Genomic DNA, 27,282 nt, shown 5'->3' on the forward strand with positions numbered 1-27,282 from the left:
CCCTGCCAGCCTGATTGATGCCTAACTGCTCCCCTGCCAGCCTGTTTGCCCCTAACTGCCCTCCCCTTCAGGCCTGGTCACCCCTAACTGCCCTCTCCTGCAGGCCTGGTCCCCCCCAACTGCTCTCCCCTGCAGGCCTGGGTCCCCCCCAACTGCCCTTCCCTGCAGGCCCAGTCACCCCCAACTTCCCTCCTCTGCCGGCCTGGTCACCCCTAACTGCCCTCCCCTGCAGGCCTGGTCACCTCTAACTTCCCTTCCCTGCAGGCCTGGTCCCCCCCAACTGCTCTCCCCTGCAGGCCTGGGTCCCCCTCAACTTCCCTTCCCTGCAGGCCCGGTCACCCCCAACTTCCTTCCCCTGCAGGCCTGGTCCCTCCCAACTGCCCTCCCCTGCTGGCCATCTTGTGGTGGCCATCTTGTGTCCAAATGGGGGCAGCCATCTTTGACCACATGGGGGCAGCCATCTTGTGTGTTGGAGTGATGGTCAATTTGCATATTACTCTTTTATTAGATAGGATAGAGGCCTGGTGCATGGGTGAGGGCCAGCTGGTTTGCCCCGAAGGGTGTCCTGGATCAGGGTGGGGGTTTCCTTGGGGCATGGGGCAGCCTGGGAAAGGGGCCTGTGGTGGTTTGCAGGCTGGCCACGCCCCTCGGCAACCCAAGCGGAGGAGGCCCTGGTATCTGGGATTTATTTATCTTATATAATTGAAACTTTGTAGCCTTGAGCGTAGGCCAGGAAGCTTGGCTTCCTCCATCGCCGGGGGCAACTCAAGCCTCCTGCTCTCTCCAGCTTTGTGGCTGCCACCATTTTTGTTAGGATTTATTTATCTTCTATAATTGAAACTTTGTAGCCTTGAGTGGAGGCCTGGGCTGGCCAGGGTGTGCAGGAAGCTTGGCTTCCTCCATTGCCAGGGAAACCCAAGCCTCCAGCTCGCTCCGTGGCCACAGCCATCTTGGTTGGGTTAATTTGCATACTCGCTCCTGATTGGCTGGTGGGCGTGGCTTGTGGATGTAGCAGAGTGATGGTTAATTTGCATACTACTCATTTATTGGATAGGATGTTAAAGCAGGCCAAGTCCCAACTCATTAAGAATGGATAAAATGAAGATTTGTCATGCTTTTTAAAATTTTATCTTTATTGTTTTATTATTTATTTATTTATTTTTTATTTATTGATTAAGGTATTATATCTGGGTTCTTATCCCCCCAATGCCCTCCCCTATGCCCACTCATGCCCTCATCCCCCTGGTGTCTGTGGTTAGGCTTATATGCATGCATACAAGTCCTTTGGTTGATCTCTCCTCTTTACCCCCACCCTCCCCTACCTTTCCTCTGAGGTTTGACGGTCTGATTGATGCTTCTCTGTCTCTGGATCTGTTTTTGTTCATCAGTTTATATTGTTCATTATATTCCACAAATGAGTGAGATCATGTGATATTTGTCTTTCTCTGACTGACTTATTTCACTTAGCATAATGCTTTCCAGTTCCATCCATGCTGTTGCAAATGGTAAAAGTTCCTTCTTTTTTACGGCAGCGTAGTATTCCATTGTGTAGATGTACCAAAGTTTTTTTAATCCACTTATCTGCTGATGGGCACTTAGGCTGTTTCCAAATCTTAGCTATGGTAAATTGTGCCGCTATGAACATAGGGATGCATATATCCTTTCTGATATGTGTTTCTAGTTTCTTGGGATATATTCCTAGAAGTGGGATCACTGGGTCAAATGGGAGTTCCATTTTTAGTTTTTTGAGGAAACTCCATACTGTTCTCCACAGTGGCTGCACCAGTCTGCATTCCCACCAGCAGTGGACTAGGGTTCCTTTTTCTCTGCATCCTCGCCAGCACTTGTCATTTGTTGATTTGTTGATGATAGCCATTCTGACAGGTGTGAGATGGTACCACATTGTTGTTTTGATTTGCATCTCTCGGATGATTAGTGACTTTGAGCATGTTTTCATATGTCTCTTGGTCTTCTGTATGTTCTCTTTCAAAAAGTATCTATTTAGGTCCATTGCCCATTTTTTGATTTGTTTATCTTTTTTTTGTTGAGTTGTATGAGTTCCCTGTAAATGTTGAAGATTAAACCCTTATCGGTGGTAACACTGGCAAATATGTTCTCCCATGCAGTGGGCTTTCTTGTTGTCTTATTGATGGTTTCTTTTGCTGTACAGAAGCTTTTTATTTTGATTTAGTCCCATTTGTTAACTTTCTCTTTAGTTTCCATTGCCCTAGGAGCTGTATCAGTGAAGATATTGCTTTGTCATATGTCTGAGATTTTGCTGCCTGTGGATTCCTCTAATATTTTTATGGTTTCCCATTTTACGTTTAAGTCCTTTATCCATTTTGAGTTTATTTTTGTGTATGGTGTAAGTTGGTGGTCTAGTTTCATTTTTTTGCAGGTATCTATCCAATTTCCCCAACACCATTTATTGAAGAGACTGTCTAGATTCCATTGTATGTTCTTGCCTCCTTTGTCAAATATTAATTGAGCATAGTGGTTTGGATCGATTTCTGGGTTCTCTATCTTATTCCATTGGGCTATGTATCTGTTCTTGTGCCAGTACCAGGGAGTTTTGAGAACAGTGGCTTTGTACTACAGCTTGATATCTGGTATTGAGAGCCATCCTACTTTGTTCTTCTTTCTCAGGATTGCTGCAGCTATTCAGGGTCTTTTTTTATTCCAGATGAATTTTTGGTGAGTTCGTTCTAGGTCTGTGAAATATGCAGTTGGGGAGTGCATTGAATCTATAGATTGCTTTAGGTAGTATGAACATTTTAATGATGTTGATTCTACCAATCCATGAACACGGTATGTTCTTCCATCTGTTTATGTCTTCCTCTATCTCTTTTTTCAGTGTCCTGTAGTTTCCTGAGTACAGGTCTTTTACCTCCTTAGTTAAGTTTATTCCTAGGTATCTTATTTTTTTTGGTGCGATGGTAAATGGGATTTTTTTTTGGTCATGCTTATTATCATGTTTGCCAAGCCTGTGTTTTTGGGTTGAAATAGTCCTTGCAAGGTTTGGTGGATGTCATTGGCTCTCATAGGCTGATACTTCTGGTTTAGACTGCACTGTATAAAATAGCACATACATTCTTGGATGGAAATAGGTTAGCTCAATAGTTACTTAAGATCCCGAGAAACAGTAAATCATGCCATATGTTAAAGGTTGACATTGAAAATGCCAAAGTCTCATTATATGGAAGAGGGAAGGTTATGAAAAAGAAAATGATCCAACCAGGAACTGCAGCACAGGTAGAGCAGCAGGGAGTCTTCAATAATTAGTGAGGAAAATACAATCATATGAGTTCAAGAAAAGAGGAGAATTTATTTTTAATTTTTTAAATTTAAATTCTTCATTGTTTAAAGTATTACATAAGTCTCCTTTTTCCTCCATTGACCTCTCTCTGACTGCTCCCACCCCCCAGCACAAGCCCTCACCCCCCATCTGTGTCCATTGGTTATGATCATATGCATGGATACAAGTCCTTTGGTTGACCTCTTACACCCTCACCCCCCACCTTCCCTCATAGGTTGGACAGTTTGTTCAATGCTTCTATGACTCTGGTTCTATTTTTGCTCATCAGTTTATGTTGTTCATTATATTCCACAAATGAGTGAGATCATGTGATATTTATCTTGAAGATAATTTGTTTTTAATTGGTGTGCAATACCATCAAAAACATGGCTAAATATAAATAAAAACATTAAAAGCTTTGAGCTTTACAGGCCATCTTATACCTGGGTGAACACAGCTTAAAAAAATTCATAACTTCATGGAATAGTTATTCCATATCTCCAATTGCTAAAATAAGTGACTTCAATTTCTCTGCAAGCTTGTAAATCAATAACCCGTAAAAATCTATGGAAAATATAAAAGTTAACCAGAGAAACCTCTAAATTTGATTTGAATCATAACACTTCGTGATTTTCATATGAAAACAAAACAAAGAAGGAATCAACATGTTCACAAATTTAAACTGAAAGGCAAATCCTCTACTTAAACAAAATGACCTCCTGGCATCCTAGCAGAATAGCCTCAGGACTCTTGGGAATCAAATAACTATACCTGAATTTGTTCAAGTAAAAAATGGCCTAAATTGCCTTGCATCTCTGAAATCCATAGCATTCTCAAATGAGAGAAAATGAAACGAAATTTAGAGGTTACTTTTATCCTCCCTTAACAATTGTCAGAAACCCGAAAAGCTTTTTAGGAGAGGCCTGGGAGGAAAAGTTGACTGTTTAAATGGAGTGGGGTTCCTCTATCACCTACTGATAATGACTGCAAAACCAAACCAGCACCATTTAAACAACAAGTAAATATTTCTCAGGAGAGGTTGAGGATTAATTTATTTTTTGCTTGATACGATGTCAGCATTTTCGATAGAGCTTGAATGATCAATTTGCAGATAGAGGGCTAATGTACAAGGGAAGTATGCTGCCCCCTGCAGGGCACATTCAGAGGCACTGTCTTCAAATTCATACATTATCTGGATACCTGACTGTTTCAGCAGGATTCAAAGCCCTCTATTTTTGTGACAATTGGGGCTTCAAAGCCAGACAACCTCTGCAAAGATGGCACTCTGACTAAAATTCACATGGAGGTGAAGTAATTAAATGTTAGGCTCATTTTTGAAAGAAGGCTTTGGCCCCTGGCATGTCCATGTGTGGTTGAGGAGGAGGGACAGTGTGAGGAAAAGGGAGGGATGGGTCAGGTAAAAAGCGACCTCACCTACTTGACATTCTGGGAAAATCAACATCACCAAATATACACTGAGTTGCCAGATTATTATGATCTCCGAACGCATAATAATCTGGCCACTCAGGGTATATCCTATATAATGAAAGGCTAATATGCAAATTGTCCCCTCGACCAGGAGTTCGACCAGCAGGCAGGCTGGCCAGCCGCCCATGTCCCCTCCCCCTGGCCAGGCTGGCCGGACCCCACCCATGCATGAATTCATGCACCGGGCCTCTAATATATATATACTGAGTGGCCAGATTATTATGCATTCAGAGATCATAATAATCTGGCCACTCAGTGTATATAATAGTAGTAAAATGTACACATGAGTTTAATATGATTAGGGTTCAGGTGCCTTCTTTCCTCCCTCCCTTCCTCCCTCCTTCCCTTTTTCCCTCCCTCCCTCCTTCCCTCCCTCTCCATCTTTCTTTTCCTCCCTTTCTTTCTGCCTTCCTAATGCCTGGAACACTCACAGCACATCAACAGAAGAACTACACAAAACTATACAAACAGGAAATAATGTCATGGTCACTATCTCCTTCATGGGAACACTCACCCTTGGATCAAATACACGCCTACATCTTTCACTTAAAAGTGAACCTCCCCTACTGGCATACTACCTCAAATAGCATCAAAGCAAAATGAAACATAGGCAGCATTTAACAACGCTGGTAACCATGGAAACACATCATTAAAGAACATATAAACAGGAATGAATAATTAGATGAGGAATTTATTTCTACATTTATCTTTTTCCAAGACCCAGGAAAAGCAGCTCTCTTTTACCTCTTATTTAAATTTGGACACTTCCTCTTTAGTCTGTCTTCTAACTGAAAAAATATGAGAATTTATAGAATTTTAATATTTCCTAGCTTAATATACAAATCTCTTTGTAGGCAAGTGACTAAAAAATCTTGCAATGCTCATTGCTGTCTAGATGTAACACTGAATGCAAGAAAGTCTCCTGAAGCAGCCACGGAGTTTGCTTAGGGGATGGGAGATGTGCAGGCAAACCTGACTCATAGCAAGGTGAGGAGGGGAGAACAGTTGTTAACTTTTAAAAATAGGAAGCACAGGTTGCCTGGGAAGGCTGAGGGAATAATCTGGGGCTTATGCATTATCTCACTTGTATTGTCAGGTAGTCAGCATCACCTGTGCAGGACATGTGACACTCTACTTTTCTACCTAGGGAATGCTAAATTGATCATTAATTTTAAAAGAAATTGTAATGGCCTTAGAGACCCTCTAGCCCAGGACTGTGCATCAGAGTCATCTAGTTGGGGAGAAGTAGACAAATATTTTAAATATTTTCCCAAGTGACTATGATACAGTTGGTCACTTGATAGTATTTGAGAACCACTGTCTGAGGCTAACTTCCCCATCATATCGAAGCAGAAACTGAAGTCTAGGGCAGTTGTAGATTGAGTTTCTGGATTCAATTTCCCCTCCCTATAGCAATGTCATATCCACATCTTTGTCATAGCTTTGCAGTGAGTAGATGAATCTTACCCCTTACCACTGGGTTTGGCCACATGGCTTGCTTTGGCCAATGGGTTGTTAGAAAGCATAGTGTGAGCAGAGGTTGGAATGTGCTTACTAGTATATAGTTTTGCTTTCTCTCTTAGACTCCTGTGTTTTGCCATAAGAAGAAGAGACATCAGGTAGCCATTGGTCAAAGGAGGATGAGAGGCATGTGGATCACACTTGGGCCTCTTGGTAGCTTGGAACTAAGCCTAGTCAAGCCCAGGCAACCAACCTGTTTATTATTAGAAGTCACTGAGTTTTAGAGAGATTTGTTACACAGCATCATTATAGCAGTATCTGACTGATACAGAAATGACTTATTCAAAATAGAATTCTAGCATAGGAATTAGAAGTTACATTTTGTGACTCTCAGGCCTGACCTCTTTCTATTGCTCATATTTATTTTGCTTCCTTTCTTTCACAGAGTTAAGCACAGGTAGCCATTGCTTCCATAAGATCCTCTGCTCAAGATACATTCTCTATATCCCCAAACATTCTGTCACTGTTCCTCATTAGAGCTTGCATGAATTCTGTCACCTTCCATCATCAGAGCTTACCTCTTCTTTGATCTTGTTCCTTCAGGATTCTGTTTTCATGTTTCCAAAGAGACTAAGAAGTCTTAAATGAACTTATTCCCACAATTCTGTTCAGGGTTCACTAATGAATGAGTTAAAACTTTCCAGATAAAATTATTTTGCATAAAACCATAGAGACTCAATGCTAAATGGTGGGAATGTAAACATGATACATGGAAATTGATAGGGAAAGGTTTTTAGGTGAGTGTTTTGGTTATTTCTCAAATCATATCTAATGTAAATACTATACATGAGGCAAAAGTAGGTTTACAGTTGTTTGTATGAAAAATAATACAATAATTAATAAATAATACTACAAAAATAAACTGTTTCCTGTACTCACAACTGTAAATCTACTTTTGCAACACTATGGATAATGCCTGCTTGCTTTCAGACACTCTGTGTCCAAATATTTTATAAACTCTCTGCCTGACAAGGACAAATAAATAAATAAATAGACTTTAAATATGCACCATTAAGAGAAATGGCTGATATGGTATTTCTATTTTGTTCCTTTTGGTGGAAAAATTTTTCATGTGGAAGAAAATCTTTAGAGAGAACACATTTTTCTTCTCCAGAACATGTAGGTGTTTTATTAAAGCTAATAAAATTTTTTTCTGTTTCCTTGACCTTACTTTGCCTGTCATTTCATGCTGAAGATTTTATTTTTATTCTGAGGTTGAGATATCATTAATTTTCACCATGTAAATGACTAATATTGGAATGATTTTGCAATATCAAGAAGAAAAAAGAACTGAAGCAAAAAAGTTAGAATCAATTATTAGTATAAGGAATCAACTTACGTTCAGTGTTAAGTTATGCTACACCATTCTCTGATTAGTGCAGAGAAATCCATTAGCTTGCTGCTGCCTTGATTGCCACATTTGAAAGAAGCTAATAGCTAAGACCTTCGTATTTTCATGGAGACACTAGTGATCACAGAAACCAATGAGACAAAAACTCTTGGAATTCTATACCCTTCTCCAAATAGTCTGATGAATCCAACATTCAACTAAAGCACAAAAAATGTCCACAATTGTAAACTTAACATGCACACACACAGAAATATTTGTGGAATACATATAAGCACTGAATTTTAAAATTACAAATAAAACAACTATTTCAAAATATTCTAAACATTATTGGTTTGAGCTTTATGTCAAACTAACATTTAATGTAGTTGATTTATTCATTTAACAAATACGTATTGAGCTACTTTTTGCAGTTCACTTTGATGAAAAAAAAGTGGAGAAAAACATGTACAGAAAAAGAGGTTAAGAAGAATTGGTGTCTAATTTAAGTACCAGTTGTTTTTCTTCATAAATATTCTGTGTCAGAAAACATATATGTTCCTTCAAGACATATATCAGCGATGCCTATTTTGTTTAGTGACGCATTCCCAACACACAGCACAATGCCTAACATATCATCACTAATAAGCTCTCAATAAATATTTGCTGAATAGGTATGATAACAAATGCAATTTGAGAGCAAAGAAAAAAGGTATCTACTAATTTAAGAAGCATCTGGAGACACAGGATTGGAAAGGTTTCAAGTTTGAATGACTACAGTGCAGTTTCATCACATGGCACTAACATTCTGGGTGCTATTTTTTGCTTTAAGTGCTGAAAGCAGTAAATGTCTCTTGCTAGGCCCAATACCAAAGAGAAGAAGGGCTGCTGCAAAGAGAATGAGTCGTGCAAGAGTCTTAACTCCTGGTTGTGAACCCCTGGAAGTCAAGTAAGGGCTTTAGGGGCCCAGAGATGGCACCAGCTTCTTCAAGGATGTGGCTGGGGAAAATCTTGTTTCTTGGTGCAGCCAACACCTGATTTTGTCCACTGAGAATAATTACATCAAAGAAGTATTCCTTTTTGGTGAGCCCTTTTTGGAAGCCATATATGCCATTGATATCTTGAAGATGGTGAACATTTCAATGCCAAGTACAACTTGGATTGGATGGGAAGTCTTGGTATTCTCTGCACAGATGGACAACCTGTGAAGTTGGCACTGCCTCAGCCTTTGCTGCTTCACTAAGGAAAGATGCTGCACATGTCAGGCTTTCTACATGGGTCTGTGTTGGTGTCAGCAACCCTTCCAACAATCCCCAAAGAGGTCTTTTACTGCAGTGAAAGTCTTCAGCTTCCTCAGAGCCAAGAACTCAAATCAGTGCCACTTCAGTAGATCTTTGTCAAGATACAAGAACACACACCACGAGGTTCTTGCCTATTAAAGAAGTTTGTTGGCAATCCCGAGGGGAAATTTAGAAATAATTTGGTTTGGTTAATTTTTTATTTTAAAAAATATATTTTTATTGATTTCAAAGAGGAAGGGAGAAGGAAAGAGAGCTAGAAACATCAATGATGAGAATCATTGATCAGCTGCCTCCTGCATGTCCCTCATTGGGGATCGAGCCCGCAACCCAGGCAGATGCCCTTTTTGGGAATTGAACCATGACCTTCTGGTTCGTAGGTTGATGCTCAACCACTGAGCCATGCTGGCCAGCTGGTTAATTCTTTTAAAATGTTTAAGGGAAAAGAAAACCCATTTTAGAACAAATTCATAGTGAGTTCATTCCAGGACTAGTTTTTATTTTTTTCATGCCTGATATCTCAGATAAAGTAGATAAATTTTTTGATTGACATACTGAATTACCTATTAGACGTGCTGCTGAAAAAAACTATGAGCTTGTCTTTGGTCAAGCTGCTTCTTCAAATGAGGTGGCCAGAGTCAAATAACAATATGAACTTTCCAATATTAGGGGTGAGGCTGACAAAGTTTGGAGAGTTTCTAGCTACAAAAATCTATAGAAGCCTAGCAAATGGCTTATGTCTTATAAAAGTTCCTTTTCATTTAGATAGCGTTAACATTGAAACACATTGCTGACATAGACAGCTTTGATGATATCGAGGCAAAGAAAAAAAGGTATCTACTAACAAAAATAAATCTCATTGACTTGAGGACAAAGGAATGATATAATATAAATTTTGGTGTTTATTTATTTATTTATTTATGTTAATCCTCACCCGAGGGCATTTTTTCCATTATTTTTTAGAGAAAGAGGAGGGGAGGGAGGGAGGGAGAAAAAGAGAGAAGGGGGGCATTGAGGTGAGATAACACATAGATTGGTTGCCTCATGCATGCACCCTGATGGGCTGGGGATCAAACCTGCAACCCAGAAACATGCCCTTGACCAGGAATCAAACCTGCCACCCTTTGGTGCAAGGGCCAATGCTCTAACCATTGAGAACACCAGCCAGGCCGAATTTTGTGTTTTTTGATGCCTGCCTACCCATATGAGATATTGTGAACTATAGGAGTTCTAACTCCATTTGCTATTCAAAACTGTGAATCAGGGTTTTAGCTCTATAGCCATTAAAATGAAACGTTGACAGTGATGAGATGTCAAATATAATATTCCAATTTTTTCTTCCAGAAAACGTGCACAACCCTCTCACAAGAGTGAGAAAGCCAGAGTAATCTGTAAATGCTGCTTTGGTGTTCTGTGTGTAGGAGATCAATTTTCAATGCAGTGAGATAAAGGGTAAACATATTTTTCTATGTGTATGTGTTTATGAGTATTGTTTCTAGGTGGATGCCTGCAAATTGAATCAGATTCTCAGAGGGGTTTGTGATTCCAAAAAGAAAAAAGAAAAGAAAAAATTTAACAGAACAGTTAAGGTGGGGAATGAGCTTCTCAGGCAGCTTGCCTGGGTAGAGAGAGGAGGGGAGGGAGGGAGGGAAAGACAGAGGGGTGGGGGCATCGCTGTGAGACAGACACATAGATTGGTTGCCCCACGCACGCACCCTGACAGGGACGGGGCTCCTCCGCACTCATTGCATGTAGTTCTGCTACAAAATTAGCGGCTATCGCCGTTTCTCACTCCACTTTGCTGAGTGGTGCAGACCAGAGTTGGCTCTGTTACTCACATGGCAGGAGATAAAGCCACACAGAAGATAACCCACGTGGCCGAGAGCATGGCTGAAAGTGAAGGCTGGAAAGCAGGAAAAGGAGACAGGAGTGGAAGAGCAGGAAGTCTTGTTTGTTTCCTGATGCTATCAAATCTAGCCCTGGACCTAAGGGGCAAAGGGCTTGGGTGGTGGATTAGAGTTTACTATGAAGTTCTTCATGGAATAATATTATTATTTTTAGGAGCAATATATGAATACATAAGGGACACTGCTTTAAAATAGTTAATTCTTAGCCAGAGTAGGGCTTTCCATTTTGTGAATTAGTTCAGAATTGTGATGCGGTCTCCAGTGTTGGAGAAAAGGGTGGCTGATAACAGAAGAAGGGAATCAGTTGCAGAGGCATGTATGCAAGTACAGTCTCCTGACAAGTTATTTCCAACCCTCTCTAGCTCTGACGAGGTGACACTATTATAGAATAACATGTGCAAACACTCTTATTCAAAGTGATATATCCCAGTGTGAGCTGTCATATAGTGTAGAGATTTATGCCCTTCTTTTCTTGCTGAGTGGATGATATGAAAATATTCTTAATACAATTTAAAGGAGCTCTTGAGCTTACCAAAGCAAAGGTCTATTCTTTTGCATATAAACTTTGTAACTCAATGGTCTTTTATAAGAGTGGGTATAGACTGGTTCTCAAATTTTTACATTATGAAATTTTCCATTTCCTGCTTAAAACCTCTAAAAAGAATAACTGACCAGAATGGGAGGGTTTTATGTGGTTGAATGGAAACTGTATAGTATCTTCTCCACTTACAAAGGTAGTGAAAACACCCCCGTCTATATTCAGCCTGAATGAATGTCTACGAATGTACATGCAAATACAATTCCTAGTCTGTGATGTTTGGGGCATTCTTAAATTCAACAGTGTAGTTGCAGTGGTGTTGGGGTAGTGGGGCATTCCTACCTTTAAAGTCGGCATGGACTGGACACTCTCGGGCAATGTCCTAAACCTCCTTTTGGTTTAGAATAGAACAGGTTTATATTTATATTTGAATTAAGATCAAGGAGAGGCTAGCTAGCACAAGGAAGAATATAACAGGTGAGACAATGGTGTGGTGTGGTGAGGCTGGGGCTAGTTAGAGGGTTTTATGGAATTTACCTACAGGATGAAATGTCTAATTATGTTACTTTTTTTCTTAAAATTTGTGATATCATGTTTGGATGTGCCTAAAAGTGTGAGATTTTAGTGCTCACATGGGCTTTAAGAATAGACCTCCTCAAGCACTTTATGCTAGGCATCTCTTATTTCACAACTGAAGCCCCTCTGGAGACTACCCAGCCTCAGGTTAGGTGACTAGTGCTTGAACTTGGACTGAATCACATGTGACTTCCAGACAAGGGCTGGTTTTCAATATACCATGTTTGCTTCAAATTAAAAGAGAAAAGAAGAATACAAAGAGAAATACATTTTTCTTATCTTTCCTTAATACAGAATGGCAAAATAATAGTGTTTGTTTTATTCTTTTTTAATATAGCAAACACGCATGTATTGCTAAGTGGAGATTATTTTCTTAGTTTGAGGTAAATAGTGATATTGGAAACTATTTGAAAGATAAAGGAAACAAAATGATTAACCAGTTTCAGGCTCTTGACCTGTCTTAGGTTGAAACAACATTGGACCTCCCCCCCACCCCGCCCAGCTCAATGCAGAAAACACAATAGATATTAAATATATGTTTAATGAATGAATAAACTAAAACACTCATTTGAGAGCTGATATATGCCAGGCCTGCTAGCTATTATCTCATCCTCAAGATTTAATTCCTGTCCCATCTCTCTCTAGAAGCCTCTGAAATCCTTTAATAAAGTGTCTTCTTCCTTTACTCTATCTATAGCCCATATTATTTGCTTGTGTTTCAAATCTAGCAATTCTTTACAACTATTTACTAACATGTCTATAAGCAACTACTACTATTTTGTATATTCTAAATTTCCTTAGAAAATTCTAAAACTTATCAGCAAATTAATAATTTTTTGAGATTAAAATTTACCTACCTAAAGGTTCACTTAAAAAAAAACACACGTTTACAGGTCTCAATTATAATCATCCAAATATTTAGATGGAACAATATAAATTACTGAGAATTTTACATGGCATACCTAATACTTTACTGTTTAATGAAGATAACATTCTGTATTTCCTGATAGAAATACAGAAAACTAAGGGCTAAGACACAATAGTGAGAATGTGGGAACAATTAGGAAGCATTAGAAGATGGCAACAATTATTTCTCACTTTCATATTAGTGTTTTAGCAGATCTTATTCTAGTTGGTTCCAAAGGTTCATATTCAATTAAATGAAACTATCTTGAAACACAAAGGAAAAAACAGCCTCACATAGTCTGGAGGGCAGAAGCTATGGAGGAGGAAGGTGGCTTTTGTAGTTGATTTTCAAATATTTGAAAAAAAATTATTTGGAAATGTGTTTCCATTTGATCATTGTGGCCCCACTGGGAACCGTTTGATCTAAGTTTCAAGGGGGTAGAAATCCACTTTGAATGAAGAAAGCAGTTTATCTAGTTAGCAAGTTAGATGTTGTTTCTTGAGGATAAGTGAGATCTTCATTTTGCACATATTTTAGCAGAAAGTCATTGACAATTTGTGGGGGGCAGAATAGGACAAAAGTAGATTTGTATGTTGTGAAGGAGATTAACTTAGTACATTCTTAATTCTCCTATAATTCTAAGAAATTATGATTCTCTTCTTGACATGTAACTGACCTTTCATATGACTTTTTTGCTGCCATTTTGAATAACAAGAAAGATCTGCAGTTTGTTTGGTTATTGTTGCAAATCCTAAATATTACCCAATAAATACAACTGATCTTTGTATTTCCATTTATTATATAATTGGTATCACTTGTAGCATCTGATTTTACAGGTCATAGACCAAAAAGAATGTATGAAAATACAAAGTTAATATTTTAAAGGATCATGTCATAATAGCAGCGTGCCTGAGAAAACAATTCTGGGGATGTCTAAAATTTATATTGGGTTGTAAAACTGCAGTATGGGCCAAGGGTTAACAACCTTGAATTTTGCCCTTAAAACTAGCCTCAGAAATTCTACTTAATTACAAATACATTAAATACATTACTACTGAGTAGTGTCCCTCTGATGGATATGCTCACAGCTACCTTTTTCAGCAGTCTTGTAAGTACCAACCCTTCATTTTGGTTCTAAAAATGAGTGGGCCCGTCCTTCCTAGTGGGGACATCAATTTTTACCTGCCAATACAGTTTGATGAGCTTGCTTATACACTGTTCACTTCCTCCAAAAAGCCAGAACATGTAGTCAGCAATCATGGCACTCCTAAGAACAAGGACAGATAAAAAACAACAACAAAAAACAAATTTATATGACAAAAGGAAAACCATACCAGGCAGTATATGTAAATACCGAGGAAAAAGATTTTGTAATATATAAGTAAGTCTTATTTTTTTTTTTGATGGCTACATTCAACTATAAGAGAAGCAACTAGCCATTTATCTTTTATATATATTTTTGATTATACAGTATAGGAATAGTATTTACAGATGATGAGAGAATGCTTTGTTTTGGTTGCCTCTTACTAAGCTCCAAAGCATTTATAGAGTAACACATTTTATGGAGTCTAAAATGCCTTTAAACCTAGCATAGCATTATAGCTAACTATTATATATTGGTATTTAAGCACATCTCCTGCTTTACCTGAGTTAAAGATCATTCACCTCTGATTAAATTACCCTCCTTAAAATTGAAAATAAAAAATTTCCAATTCTACAAACACTCCCCTCCCCGTAAACTTGTGTTTAATTGAATTGGTTTTAGTATCTAGTGTGTACAACCACTGCATTAGTCTTAGGAAGCTGAGGGGATATTAAAAAGTATTGTGCAATGGATATTAATTCATTGCTTAGCACCCTTTGGAAAAACAGTTTACTTTTATGACTGTTTCTCTGCTAGGCTTCTCTATTTCTTTTCTCCAGAGACTCCAAATCCAATTAAATGTGACTAGAAGTAATTCCAAATTGTCACGTTAGCCAATTAAACATATAATAATCCTGTGTACCTAATCACTAGAACCAAAAGTTTATTTATTTAAGTAGAGCTATCACTGTGTACCCCTGAATGTTTTTCTTATCTTTGCCTGCAGATACGTGTTGTTTCTTGACATCATTGTAAATTGAATTAGAAATTTTACTTCCCTAAGTGTGGGTTGTGTAAGACACAGCAGCTATAAACTTACTATGGTACTATGTTAAAAGAATTAAAATGTTTAGATTCTTGCGCAGAACAGAGAAAAATTGGGACTTTAAAAATTAACAATGGAAAATAATACCACCATTTGGCGGATTATTCAGCTCAATGTTTTTCTTTTCACACATGTGTTATTGAAAAGAAGCTGTCCATTGACATTTCAAAATAAATGATAATAATTTAAGAATAAGTAATCTTTTAAGAATCCTTTTATATTTTCAGAGCTCTAGTTTAATAAGATAAAGGGAGCTAGGAGGTTTTGATGTTGTATGAATATGTATGGGATAGCCAACAAGCTATAGAAATCACAGACAAGAAAGTGGTAAAAGTGAATTTCAAACATTTGCATTGTGAGAGAAACACCTGGAAACATTTTCTTGCCATGACTACCTAAACAGGCAGCCTATTGGATATAGAGGTACCTGTCCCCTAATAGGAATACATTTAATAAATTCTGAATTGAGGAAATAAATGAAAATATCAATTAAAAAAATCAACCAATGGAAAATCTCACTCTCAAGGATAGCACACATTGTATAGATAGAAGCTTATGTGAGGACTGACTGCATTCTGATTCTTCCTTCCCTTGATTATTAAATATCGCTCAACTATCACTGTTTAACAGGACACCAGCCATTAGGTAAATGGGGGCGGGGGACAAACTTTACCTATAAAAAAATCAAAATCAGATAGTAAATATTTGTGGGCCATGTGTCTCCTAACAACTCAGCTTTGTCACGCGGAAGCAGCTATAAACAATGCATAAACAAATGACTGGGGCTGTGTTCCACTCAGACTTTATTTCCAAGAACATATGCAGGGCCAGATTTGGCATAGTTTGTCTAACTCTAAGGTAAACAAATTACTAGGTTGAGCAACAGGTGGCAAGCATTGGTATACCTGTCAGTCAATCGTCAGAAACCAACGTCTACACCTTCTGGCCATAGGCCTCCTGAAATATTTCAGTCTACTGTTTTCTCTTCTGGGGCAATGTACACATTGTACTAAAATGACTGTGCAGAGATCAGGAAAGAAACTTTATAATTTTGAAACATTAAAAAAATGTAGAAGATATTCTGGCTCATAGACCTAGTGTCTTGAGTTAGGTAAAAGCTAAATTGATAGTTTCTATTATGTGAATGATTGTCACCCTTACATTGGAATAATTGTGAGAGAAAAGGAGATAGATCAATACAGTGGGTTTCTGGAGATTGTCTGTATTTTTAAAGCTTCTGGCGCTTTGGTTTTGAGTTTACTAGTGTAAATTTAGAAATTTTAGTATTTTTATAATTATTTTCCCAAAGTTGCTTTTTTTCTGTAATTATGTGTTGTCAAATTGCTAAATTCTTAAGTATGATTTTATTACACCTGGGGGCTCAAGTCTTTTTCCAAAGGAACACATCTTCAAATTTATATTGAGACTGGGTAAAAAAGGTGAAGAGACTGAGAAGTACAGATTGGTAGTTAAAAATAGTCACGGGGGTGTAAAGTACAGCATAAGAAATATAGTCAGTAATATTGTAATAACTATACTAATATAGTAATATACAGTAATTATTGCAATAACTATTCCAGGTGGATCCTAGAATATGGGGGGGCAACACTTAGTAAAGTATATGATTATCTAATCACTATGCTCTACACCTGAAATCAGTACAAAATGATATTGAATGTAAACTCTAATGGAAAAATAAAATTACATAAAAAAGAAATAAGTGAGGAATTAAGATTCATTAAAATTTGTTACCTGCCCTCAGTGAAGCACAATTATTTTAATAGTAAAAAGGTATAGAGGGCCTTGCTGGTGTGGCTCAGCGGTTGAGCATCAACCCAGAAACTGAGAGGTCATTGGTTCTACTCCTGGTAAGGGAACATGCCCAGGCTGTGGGGCTCGATCCCCTGTGGGTGGTGTGCAGGAGGGAGCCAATCAATGATGTTTCTCTCTCATTGATATTTCTTTTTTTAAAAAAATATATTTTAGCCGAAACCGGTTTGGCTCAGTGGATAGAGCGTCGGCCTGCGGACTCAAGGGTCCCAGGTTCGATTCCGGTCAAGGGCATGTACCTTGGTTGCGGGCACATCCCCAGTAGGGGGTGTGCAGGAGGCAGCTGATCGATGTTTCTCTCTCATCGATGTTTCTAACTCTCTATCCCTCTCTCTTCCTCTCTGTAAAAAATCAATAAAATATATTTAAAAAAAATATATATTTTATTGATTTTCTTACAGAGAGGAAGGGAGAGAGTTTGAAACATCGATGAGAGAGAAACATTGATCAGCTGCCTCCTGCATACCACCTCCTGGGGATGTGCCCGCAACCAAGGTACATGCCCAGGAATCGAACCTGGGACCCTTGAGTCCGCAGGCCGATGCTCTATCCACTGAGCCAAACCAGTTAGGGCTCTCATCAATATTTCTATCTCTTTATCCTTCTCCCTTCTTCTTTCTCTAAAAGTCAATAAAAAAACATTAAAAAAAAGGTATGGAGGTTCCTCAAAAAATTAAGACTGGAGCTACCATATGATCCAGCAACCCCTCTTCTGGGTAGCTACCTGAAACATTTGAAAACATTTATTTGCAAAGACATATGCACCCCTATGCTCATTGCAGCATTATTCGTGGTGGCCAAGACATGGAAACCACCTAAGTGTCCTTCGATAGTTTTGGATAAAGAAGATGTGTTACATATATACAATGGAATACTACTCAGCTGTAAGAAAATATTAAATACTGCCATATGCTATGGTCCTTGAGAATATACTAAGCCAAATAAGTCAGACAGAAAAAGTTAAAAACCCTATGATTTCACTTATATGTGGAGTATAAAACTGAAAGCAACAAATGAACAAACAAGATAAAAACTCTTCGATACAGAGAACAGTATGGTGGTTACAGAAGGAAAGGGGGTGGGTGGGTAGGGGGAAGTAAAGGGTAAAGGGGATCAAATATCAGGTGACAGAAAATGATTTGACTTTGGGTGATGGGTACACAATGCAGCATGGAGATCATGTTTCATACAAATGTACACTTGAAACTTATATAATCTTATTAGCCAATGTCACCTCAATAAATTTAATAAAAAGAAAAAAGGTACTAGAAACAAAATATGGTTTCATAAAGCTACATGTGTGTGGAGATATTTTTCTTAAGTATCATGCATTTCTTTCAATACCTGACAGAGCTATGCTCATATGAGGAACACAATTTAACTTGTAGTTGCTCCAACCCCATTTTCTTCCCAGTGGAATGGGAGATATACCTTCACCACCACCTTCCTTTGTCAGGTTGCCTATCACCGCTCTGCCCTACAGCTTAGTCTTTATGAATCAGTATAAAAAGCAGTGGAAGAACATAAAAAGAGCACAAAAATAACATTGTACTATGCAATATTTATGAGGGAAAAGACTTTTTTTTTCAATCATGCTGAATTTATAATCACCTCAGAGCATCTACAAGGAATCAAGTACCTGTGGGATCTGAGTTCTGGCTGACTTATGAGTCGATGTAAACAGTGCCCTATCATTCCCCCTACTTTCCTTCAGGTATCTCTGTTTACTCTAGGCTGATATCCCGGATGCTAATCAATGTAATTCAGTGTTGCTTCTAAGTGTCTCCATTTCATTGTCATTATTCTATTCAACTTACTTTCATTAATCTACTGAATTTTGTAGCTGCACTGGAACTGCATGATCATATTAGCCAAACCTTTTAAATTGACAGTTGATGTTTTAATATCTGTCAGTTTTGAGCCTTTAATAAATGCTAAGCTCTTTGCATAGCAGAATGTGAACCCAACCCACCCACACTGCTGCACCAGACCTCATCCTACCATGCCTACCCGTGGAAACTGCTCCAGCAACATTCTCTCTCTCTCTCTCTCTCTCTCTCTCTCTCTCTCTCTCTCTCTCTCTCTCTTCTCTCATTTCTATTTTTTCTTTCAAATTTTCCTTGGATTTCTGCCCCCAGCACATAAAATGCTGTCCTTTTCACCTCCTTAAAACATTTCAAGACCTCTCTTCACCCACTTCCCTCCCTTAATCATTTCCTTCTCTACAAACAAACAAACAAACAAAAAACCTCCTTAGAAAGCTGTGAGCAGCCGAAACCGGTTTGGCTCAGTGGATAGAGCATTGGCCTGCGGACTGAAAGGTCCCAGGTTCGATTCCGGTCAAGGGCATGTATGTACCTTGGTTGCGGGCACATCCCCAGTGGGGGGTGTGCAGGAGGCAGCTGATCGATGTTTCTCTCTCATCAATGTTTCTAACTCTCTATCCTTCTCCCTTCCTCTCTGTAAAAAAAAAAAAAAAAAAAAAAAAAAAAGAAAAAGAAAAAGAAAAGAAAGCTGTTAGCAAATATCTAATTATCTCTAATTTCTCTCTCCTGAACTCACTCCAGCAAGGTTTTCATTCTCGCCTCTTTACTGGAACTGCTCTTGTGAATGCTGCTAAGGGTCTCCATGCTGCTCAATGCGATGGTTCAATGCTCAGTCTTCATTTTACATGCACTCTCAGGTGCAAGTGATGCCATTGCTTGTTCCTGCCTCCAGTATACCCCCCCACCCCCCGGTGACTGCTACAGCTCTGCTCTTTCTGGTTTCCTTCCTACCTCACTGGTTGCTCTTTTTAGTCTCCTGTGCTGGTATCTCATCTCCCTGGATTCCTGACTTTGGGGCAAGCAGGGCACAATGCTCACACCCCTTCGCTTTCTTTCTGTCCTCAATCCCTTAGTGATGCCACCAGTTTCACGGTTTTAAGTATCATTGGCAGGTTGACAACTCCTACATTTATACTCTGAGTTTAAACCTCTTCTTGGATCTCTAGACTCTTATAAAAGCTGCTTTCTTGACATCTCTACTTAGATATGTGAAAATAAAAAAACAGAGACCAGCCTTGAAAATCCCCTGGGCAGATAAACCAGGTTAGTCATACACACAAAGCTTCTAAACTCATTTTGCAAGACTAACTTGATGATGGGTGGTTTCTTGCTTATGCCTTTGGAAATCATAAGCAAAACTTCAACTGTTTTTCAGGTTGATAAGGGGTAACCACTGACCAATTTGCTATCATTTGAAAAATTCTAAGATTATAACCAATCACCGTGAAGGATAAACAGTCAATGCTTTCTCATTATATCGGCTGCTTTATAACAATAGACCCCTGAGCCTCATTCCATGTTTTAGTTTGACCGCTCCTGGTTTATAAACTATCTTTATGACTTGTGCACAATAAATTTTGCTAATTACTGCTACTTCAGTGATTCATTGAATTTAATTGGGCTATTTCTGAACCTTTAGAAGATACCTAATAGGTATATATATATTTTTTAGCATTCACTTTGTTATTATTTTAAAATATTTTTATTGAATTCAGAGAGGAAGGGGGGGAGAGAGAAAGAGAGAGAGAGAGAGAGAGAGAGAGAGAGAGAGAGAGAGAGAGTCAGAGAGTCGATGTAAACAGTGCCCTATCAACAAAAATAACATTTATCTCTATCCAGAGAGAAAGCGATAAAAACATCAATGATGAGAATCATTGATTGGGTGCCTCCTGCACACCCCCTACTGGGAATTGAGCTTGCAACCCGGGCATGTGCCTTTGACCAGAATCAAACCTAGGACCCTTCAGTTCAAAGGTTGACACTCTATCCACTGAGCAAAATTGGCCAGAGCCCTAGTAGGTATTTAAAATTTAACATTTCCATACCAGAGATGCTGATGCTCCTTACTTTCCCTCCCCAGTCCCTAATCATCTACCCATCTATCCAATTTCTCAGGCAAAAAATCTTGAAGTCATCATTGACACCTCTCTTTATTTCATATGTTCTATCCAATCTAAGATAAAATTCTGGTCAGGTTATCTTTAACCTATATCAGAATCCTGCCACTTCTCACCACCTCCAGCATTACCATCTGGTCCATCATATCTCACCTGGATTATTGCAACAACCTAACCTTCAAACTGATTCCCCTGCTTCCCCATCTGTCTATTTTCAATGCAGCAGATGGAACAATCTCATTAAAACTGGTGCGCTGGCGCAGGTCACTGCTATGCTTAAAACTGCAAAGGCTACTTATCTCACCTATAGACTCCACCAGTCTTTAAAATGGCATTTGATATACTACAAAGCCATTGTAATAAAAACAGCCTGGTACTAGCACAAGAACAGGCATATAGATCAAGGGAACAGAACAGAGACCCCAGAAACCAACCCACGCCTTTATGGTTAATTAATATTTGGCAAAGGAGGTAAGGACATTCAATGGAGTAAAGAGAGTCTCTTCAATAAGTGGTGTTGGGAAAATTGGACAGGTACATGCAATAAACAAACAAACAAATAAATAAAAGAAACTAAACCACCAATTTACACCATACACAGAACAAACTCAAAATGGATAAAAGACTTAATTTAAGCCACAAAACCATAAAAATCCTGGAAGAAAACATAGGCAGTAAAATTTCAGACATCTCATGTAGCAATATTTTTGCCAATACATTTCCTAAGGCAAAAGAAACAAGAGAAAAAAATATAACAAATGGGACTACATCAAAAAAAGCTTCTGCACAGCAAAAGAAACCATCAACGAAATGAAAAGGGAACTCGCTGTATGGGAGAATATATTCGTCAATGATACATCTGATAAGGGGTTATTATTGAAAATATATGAAGAACTTATTTAACTCAACACCAGAAAGACAAACAACCCAATTGAAAAATGGGTAAAGGACCTGAACAGACACTTCTATATACAGATGGCCAACAGACATGAAAAAAGGCTCAAGGTCACTAACCATCAGAGAGATGCAAATAAAAACTACAATAGGGATCACCTCACACCTGTCAGAATGTCTATATATCAATAAATCAACAAACAACAAGCGCTGGTGAAGATGTGGAGAAAAGGAAACCTGGTGCATTGTTGGGAATACAGATTGGAGCAGTCACTGTGGAAAACTCTGTGGAGTTTTAAAAATAAAAAATGGGACTAGCTTATGACCCAGCAATGCCACTCTGGGAATAAAAATAAAAAATGGGACTAGCTTATGACCCAGCAATGCCACTCTGAGAATTTGCCTGAAGAAACCCCAAACACTAATTAGAAAGAATATATGCACTCCTATGTTCAGTGCAGCCTTATTTCCAATAGCCAAGATCTGGAAACAGACCAAATGCTGATCAACAGATGAGTAGATAAAAAAGATGTGTTACATTTACACAATGGAATACTATGTGGCTATAGAAAAGAAGGAACTCTTATTTTCTGCGATAGCATGGATGGACCTGGAGATTATCATGCTAAGCGAAATCAGGCAGTCAGAGAAAGACAAATATCACATGATCTCACTTATATGTGGAATCTCATGAACAAAATGAACTGATGAACCAAATCTGTCCAGAGGCATGGACACATGGAGCAGATTGACAGATCTCATAGGGGAGGGGTGTTGGGGGGGGCTATAAGAGAACGTATATGCATAAATGCATAGCTCATGGACACAGACATAATGTGGTGAAGGCCTGGGGGGCAGTGGGGGCTGGGCAAAGTGGGGAAAATGAGGGGAAAATGGACGACATCTGTAATAGTGTAAACAATTTAAAATAATGGTATTTGAGTTCTACTCCATTTGGTCACATGTTGCTCCTCTGATCTCATTTCTTACTCTCTCCAGACAAACAGCAAGATCCCCCTTACTGTTCCACAAGCCGAACAGGGACGCTATTGTCTCTGGGATTTTGCACTTGTCAATTCCTGTCCTAGAATGTTCTTTCCCCAGCACCCTTAGCTCTCTTGATTACCTCCTTTAGGTCTGTATTGGGTGCTATTTTCTCACGGAGAACTACCCTGACACACTGCAATACTATCCATGTTCTTGCTTTTTACTTTTCCTACCGTACTCATCACCATTATTAGTTTTGGTAGCATTTATTGCTGTCTTCTTCTACAGCACAGGTCAGCATTTATTGCTGTCTTCCTCTACAGCACGGGTCAGCAAACTATGGCCTATAGGTCAAGTCTGGTCTGCCACCTGTTTGTAAATAAAGTTTTAATGGGATATAGCAATGCTCATTCATTTGTGCATTGCTTGTGCACTGTCTATGACTGGTTCTTGTGCAGTAATGGCAGAGTTGAATAGTTATGAGACACCCTTTGGCCCGCCAAGCCTAGAATATTTACTATCAGCTCTTTACTGGAATGTAAGCTCCTTGAAGGCAGGAATTTTTTGGCTCAGAACAGTGGTAGCTACACAGTAAACATTTGTTCACTTACTGACCAAACATTATCTTATTTATTTATTTAAACTGAAAAAATAAATTCTTGTTACAAAGAACCCAAAGCCTACAGAGTTACATAGCTCATTAGAATCCTAACATAAGCAGTCTGGCCCTAGGGCCACCCCTGTCCATATCTGACAGATGCTTTTGTAGTGGAGCTGGCATGGGAATGGAGTGACAGGGTAGGTTTTGTCAATTTAATTTCTGCAGTAGAGAATACAATGCAATGGTAAGTCATATGAGAGCTTAATAAATGCTAATGTATGCTGATGTATTTATCACATAAATTAAAAAGTAAAAGTACCAAGAAGCATATTGGCCTAATATGTTGTTTCTATAATTACTTTAATATGATGTCTTCAGATTTATTATTCCTCTGCAAGCAAATCTATTCTTTTGATATTATATTTGAACTCATTTTACAAAATTGTTTCTGAAGTCACATTTAATTTACTTAATACATCTGTTAAATATAAAAGGGTCAGAATCTGGCTTTTAAATATATATGCATCTAAAATAAAGTATTTTTATGTCATGAACTGAGCTTATTGTGAATCAAATCCCATCCCTATAGAATGGCAAATACACAATAAAAGAATTTGACATGACTAGAGAAGATGGAGGCTGGCAAGATGGAGGTTAGGGAGAGGATATGAGTGAGTGAGGGGGTGAAAGGAGAGTGTGTAGTGTGTGTGTGAGTGAGGGAGGGACAGTTAAGTCCAGCAGGAGCAGCAGGAGGTGAAAGACCAGGCTCTCTTGGACAGGGAGAATCCACCACTGCTGCGGACACTCCCTGGGCTGTGGGACTTGGGCACGGAGCCCACGCCATCTTGAAGGGAAGAGTGGCCTCTTCTAGGAACTCATCAACACTACCACCCAGACAGCCCTTAGACACTGCCCGCGACCCAGCAGCCACTCCAGCCAAGATCCTGCTACCCCACATGCAGACCTGCAGACCCTAGGACCTCCACCTCCAGAGGTGCACCGCTCTCCCAGCAGTAAGTGCGACTTCCCCTCTCCCCAACTGCAGACCTCTGGACACCACAGTCATACTTTTCCAGCGATATTTATCCAAGATATATTCTTGGATGCCGCTGTGAGCCTCTGCTGAGTGCGATATTATACACACAAGGGTGCACTGCCCTGCAGTAGAAATTCTGAATTCCCTCTTCCTGAATAACTGCCCACAGACACTTCGGTAATGCAACTTCAGCGCCAGGGCCTCTCAAAGTGCATCAGAGCTCTGTGGCCACAAATGCACCCCCACAATCGTGCGTCTCCAGCAAGCAGGCCTCCTGAGCCCATTGCTCCACAGGCCACTCTTGGGAGCCGCTGTGAGCCCCCACTGAGCACGCTTGTATAAAAACATGGGTGCACTGCCCCGGCAGTAGAAATTCTGAATTCACTCATTCTGGATACCTGCCCACAGACACCTCGATCACGCGGCTTCAGCACCAGGGCCCTTCAGAGAGCGTTAGTGCGCTGTGCTGGCAAATGCACTGCCACAGTCATGCTTTTCCAGAGCACAGGCCTCCTGAGCCCATCGCTCCACAGGCCGCTCTTGGGAGCCGCTGTGAGCCTCTGCTGGGTGCAACCTTATACAAACAAGGGCTCACTGCCCCAGCAGTAGAAATTCTGAACTCCCTCTTCCTAGATACCTGCCCACAGACACCCCGAGTGCATGGCTTCAGCACCAGGGCCCTTCAGAGTGCGTCAGTGTGCCACGCTGGCAAATGCACTGTGGGTGCCCCTGTGAGCCGCCACTGGGTGCGTGTGTATCAAACCACAGAGGCAGCAGCAAAAACTGAGTCTTCCCACCCCACAGCTACAGAACTCTGGACACCACAGTCGCACCTTTCCAGAGCTCAGGCCGCCTGAGCCCCACCACTCTGACAGACGGCTCTTGGGTGCCTCTGTGAGCACCTGCTGGACATGTGCGATTTCAACCAAGGGCACAAGGCAGCAAAAATTGGGAAATCCTCCCCAGCTGCTGACTTCTGGACACCGCAGTTGCGCCTTTCTAGTTTGCTGGCCTACATCAAGAAAACCCAAATACCTCAAGTAGGGAGCTATGCTAGATTACCAAGCCCAGGAGACCTGAGAGATTATACCAGCAGCACCATCCGCAAAAGAACCTGGGTAGCAAAAATGTTGGATCTAGAACACAGAAACAATTAAAACATGGGGAGACAAAAAAGCAATCCCCAAAGGAAAGAAAAAGAGGAATCACCAGAAAGGGAGTTAAATGAAATGCAGGCAAGTAACACGTCAGAGAAAGAATTCAGAGTAATGGTTATAAGGATGCTCAAATGGCTGGATGACAAATACACAGAACTCAATGACAAATACACACAACTCAATGAGAATTATAAGGAGCTGAATGAGAATGTCACCAACATGAAAAGGAACCAAGAGGAAATGAAGAACAACATAGCTGCAATAAAGAACACAATGGAAGGCTTAAACAGTAGACTAGAAGAGGCTGAGGACTACATCAGCGAGTTAGAAGACAAGGTAGGAATAAACAAACACAGCAGCAAGTGGAAAGAAAATTTAAAAAGGAAGAGGAGAGCCTAATGGGGCTTTGGGACAACACAGAATGAAACAACATCTGCATAATAGGGGTACCAGAAGGAGAGGAAGAGAAGCAAGGAATAGAAAACCTGTTTGAAGAAATAATGACAGAAAACATCCCTGATATTGGCAAAAAACAAAACAAAACACCAAACACTACAAAGTCCAAGAAGCACATAGAGTCCCAAACAAGATGAACCCAAAAAGACCAATACCAAGACACATGTAATTAAATTGGCAAACATCAATGACAAAGTAAGAATCTTAAAGGCTGCCAGAGAGAGACAGAAAGTTACCTACAAGGGATCTCCCATTAGAATATCAACCGATTTCTCAACAGAAACACACCAGGCCAGAAGGGAATGGAATGAAATACACAAAGTGATGCAAAGCAAGGGACTGAATCAAGAATACTATACCCAGCAAAGCTATCATTCAAAATTGAAGGTGGAATCAGGAGCTTTACAGACAAAAAAAGGGCTAAGAGAATTTATTACCACCAAACCAGCAATGCAAGAAATGCTAAAGGGACTGCTGTAAAAAGAATAAACATAAAGGCAAGAAGAAACAAAAACATTAAGAATAAAAATGACGACAAGTACTTATCAATAATAACATTAAATGTAAATGTAAATGGATTAAATGCTCCAATCAAAAGACACAGGGTAGCTGAATGGATAAAAAAAACATGACCCATATATTTGCTGTCTACAAGAGACCCATCTCAGAACAAAGGATTTACACAGACTGATAGTGAAGGGATAGAAAAAATTTTTCAGGCAAATGGAAATGAGAAAAAAGCTGGGGTTGCAATACTTATATCTGACAAAATTGACCTCAAAGTAAAGGCCATAACAAGAGATAAGGAAGGCCACTACATAATACTAAAGGGAGCAATTCAACAAGAATATATAACTCTGGTAAACATATATGCACCCAATACAGGAGCACCCAAATACATAAAACAACTTCTGGAAGATATCAAGGGAGAGATCGATAGCAATACAGTCATAGTAGGGGACTTTAATACACCAATGACACCACTGGATAAATCCTCTAAACAAAAAATCAGCAAAGAAACAGTAATCCTAAATGACTCACTAGATCACATGGACCGAATTGACATCTTCAGAATATTTCACCCAAAAGCCACAGAATATACATTCTTCTCTAGTGCACATGGGATATTTTCAAAGATAGGCCACATATTAGGACACAGGCAAAGTCTCTTCAAATTCAAGAGGATAGAAATCACAAAAAACATCTTCTCAGATCACAATGGCATAAAACTATAAAACAACTACAATAAAAAAATGAAAAAAAATCAAACACCTGGAGGCTACATCGCATACTATTAACCTTTTGCACTCGGATGTCGAGTGTGACTCGACA

The 27,282-nt window shown here is 39.4% G+C and overlaps 1 protein-coding gene across 1 annotated transcript in view; it reads right to left on the minus strand.

Moving 5' to 3' along the window:
• Positions 1-27,282, minus strand: part of SPATA16 (spermatogenesis associated 16) — a gene marked incomplete at both ends in the record, with an annotated part of 163,049 nt that overhangs the window by 62,261 nt on the left and 73,506 nt on the right. The window contains 1 exon segment of the mRNA XM_079767270.1: positions 14,040-14,124. Within this exon segment, the coding sequence (XP_079623396.1) occupies positions 14,040-14,124 (85 nt within the window).

The sequence above is a fragment of the Cnephaeus nilssonii genome (assembly GCF_951640355.1).
Source record: "Cnephaeus nilssonii genome assembly, chromosome: 3".
Classification (NCBI taxonomy): domain Eukaryota; kingdom Metazoa; phylum Chordata; class Mammalia; order Chiroptera; family Vespertilionidae; genus Cnephaeus; species Cnephaeus nilssonii.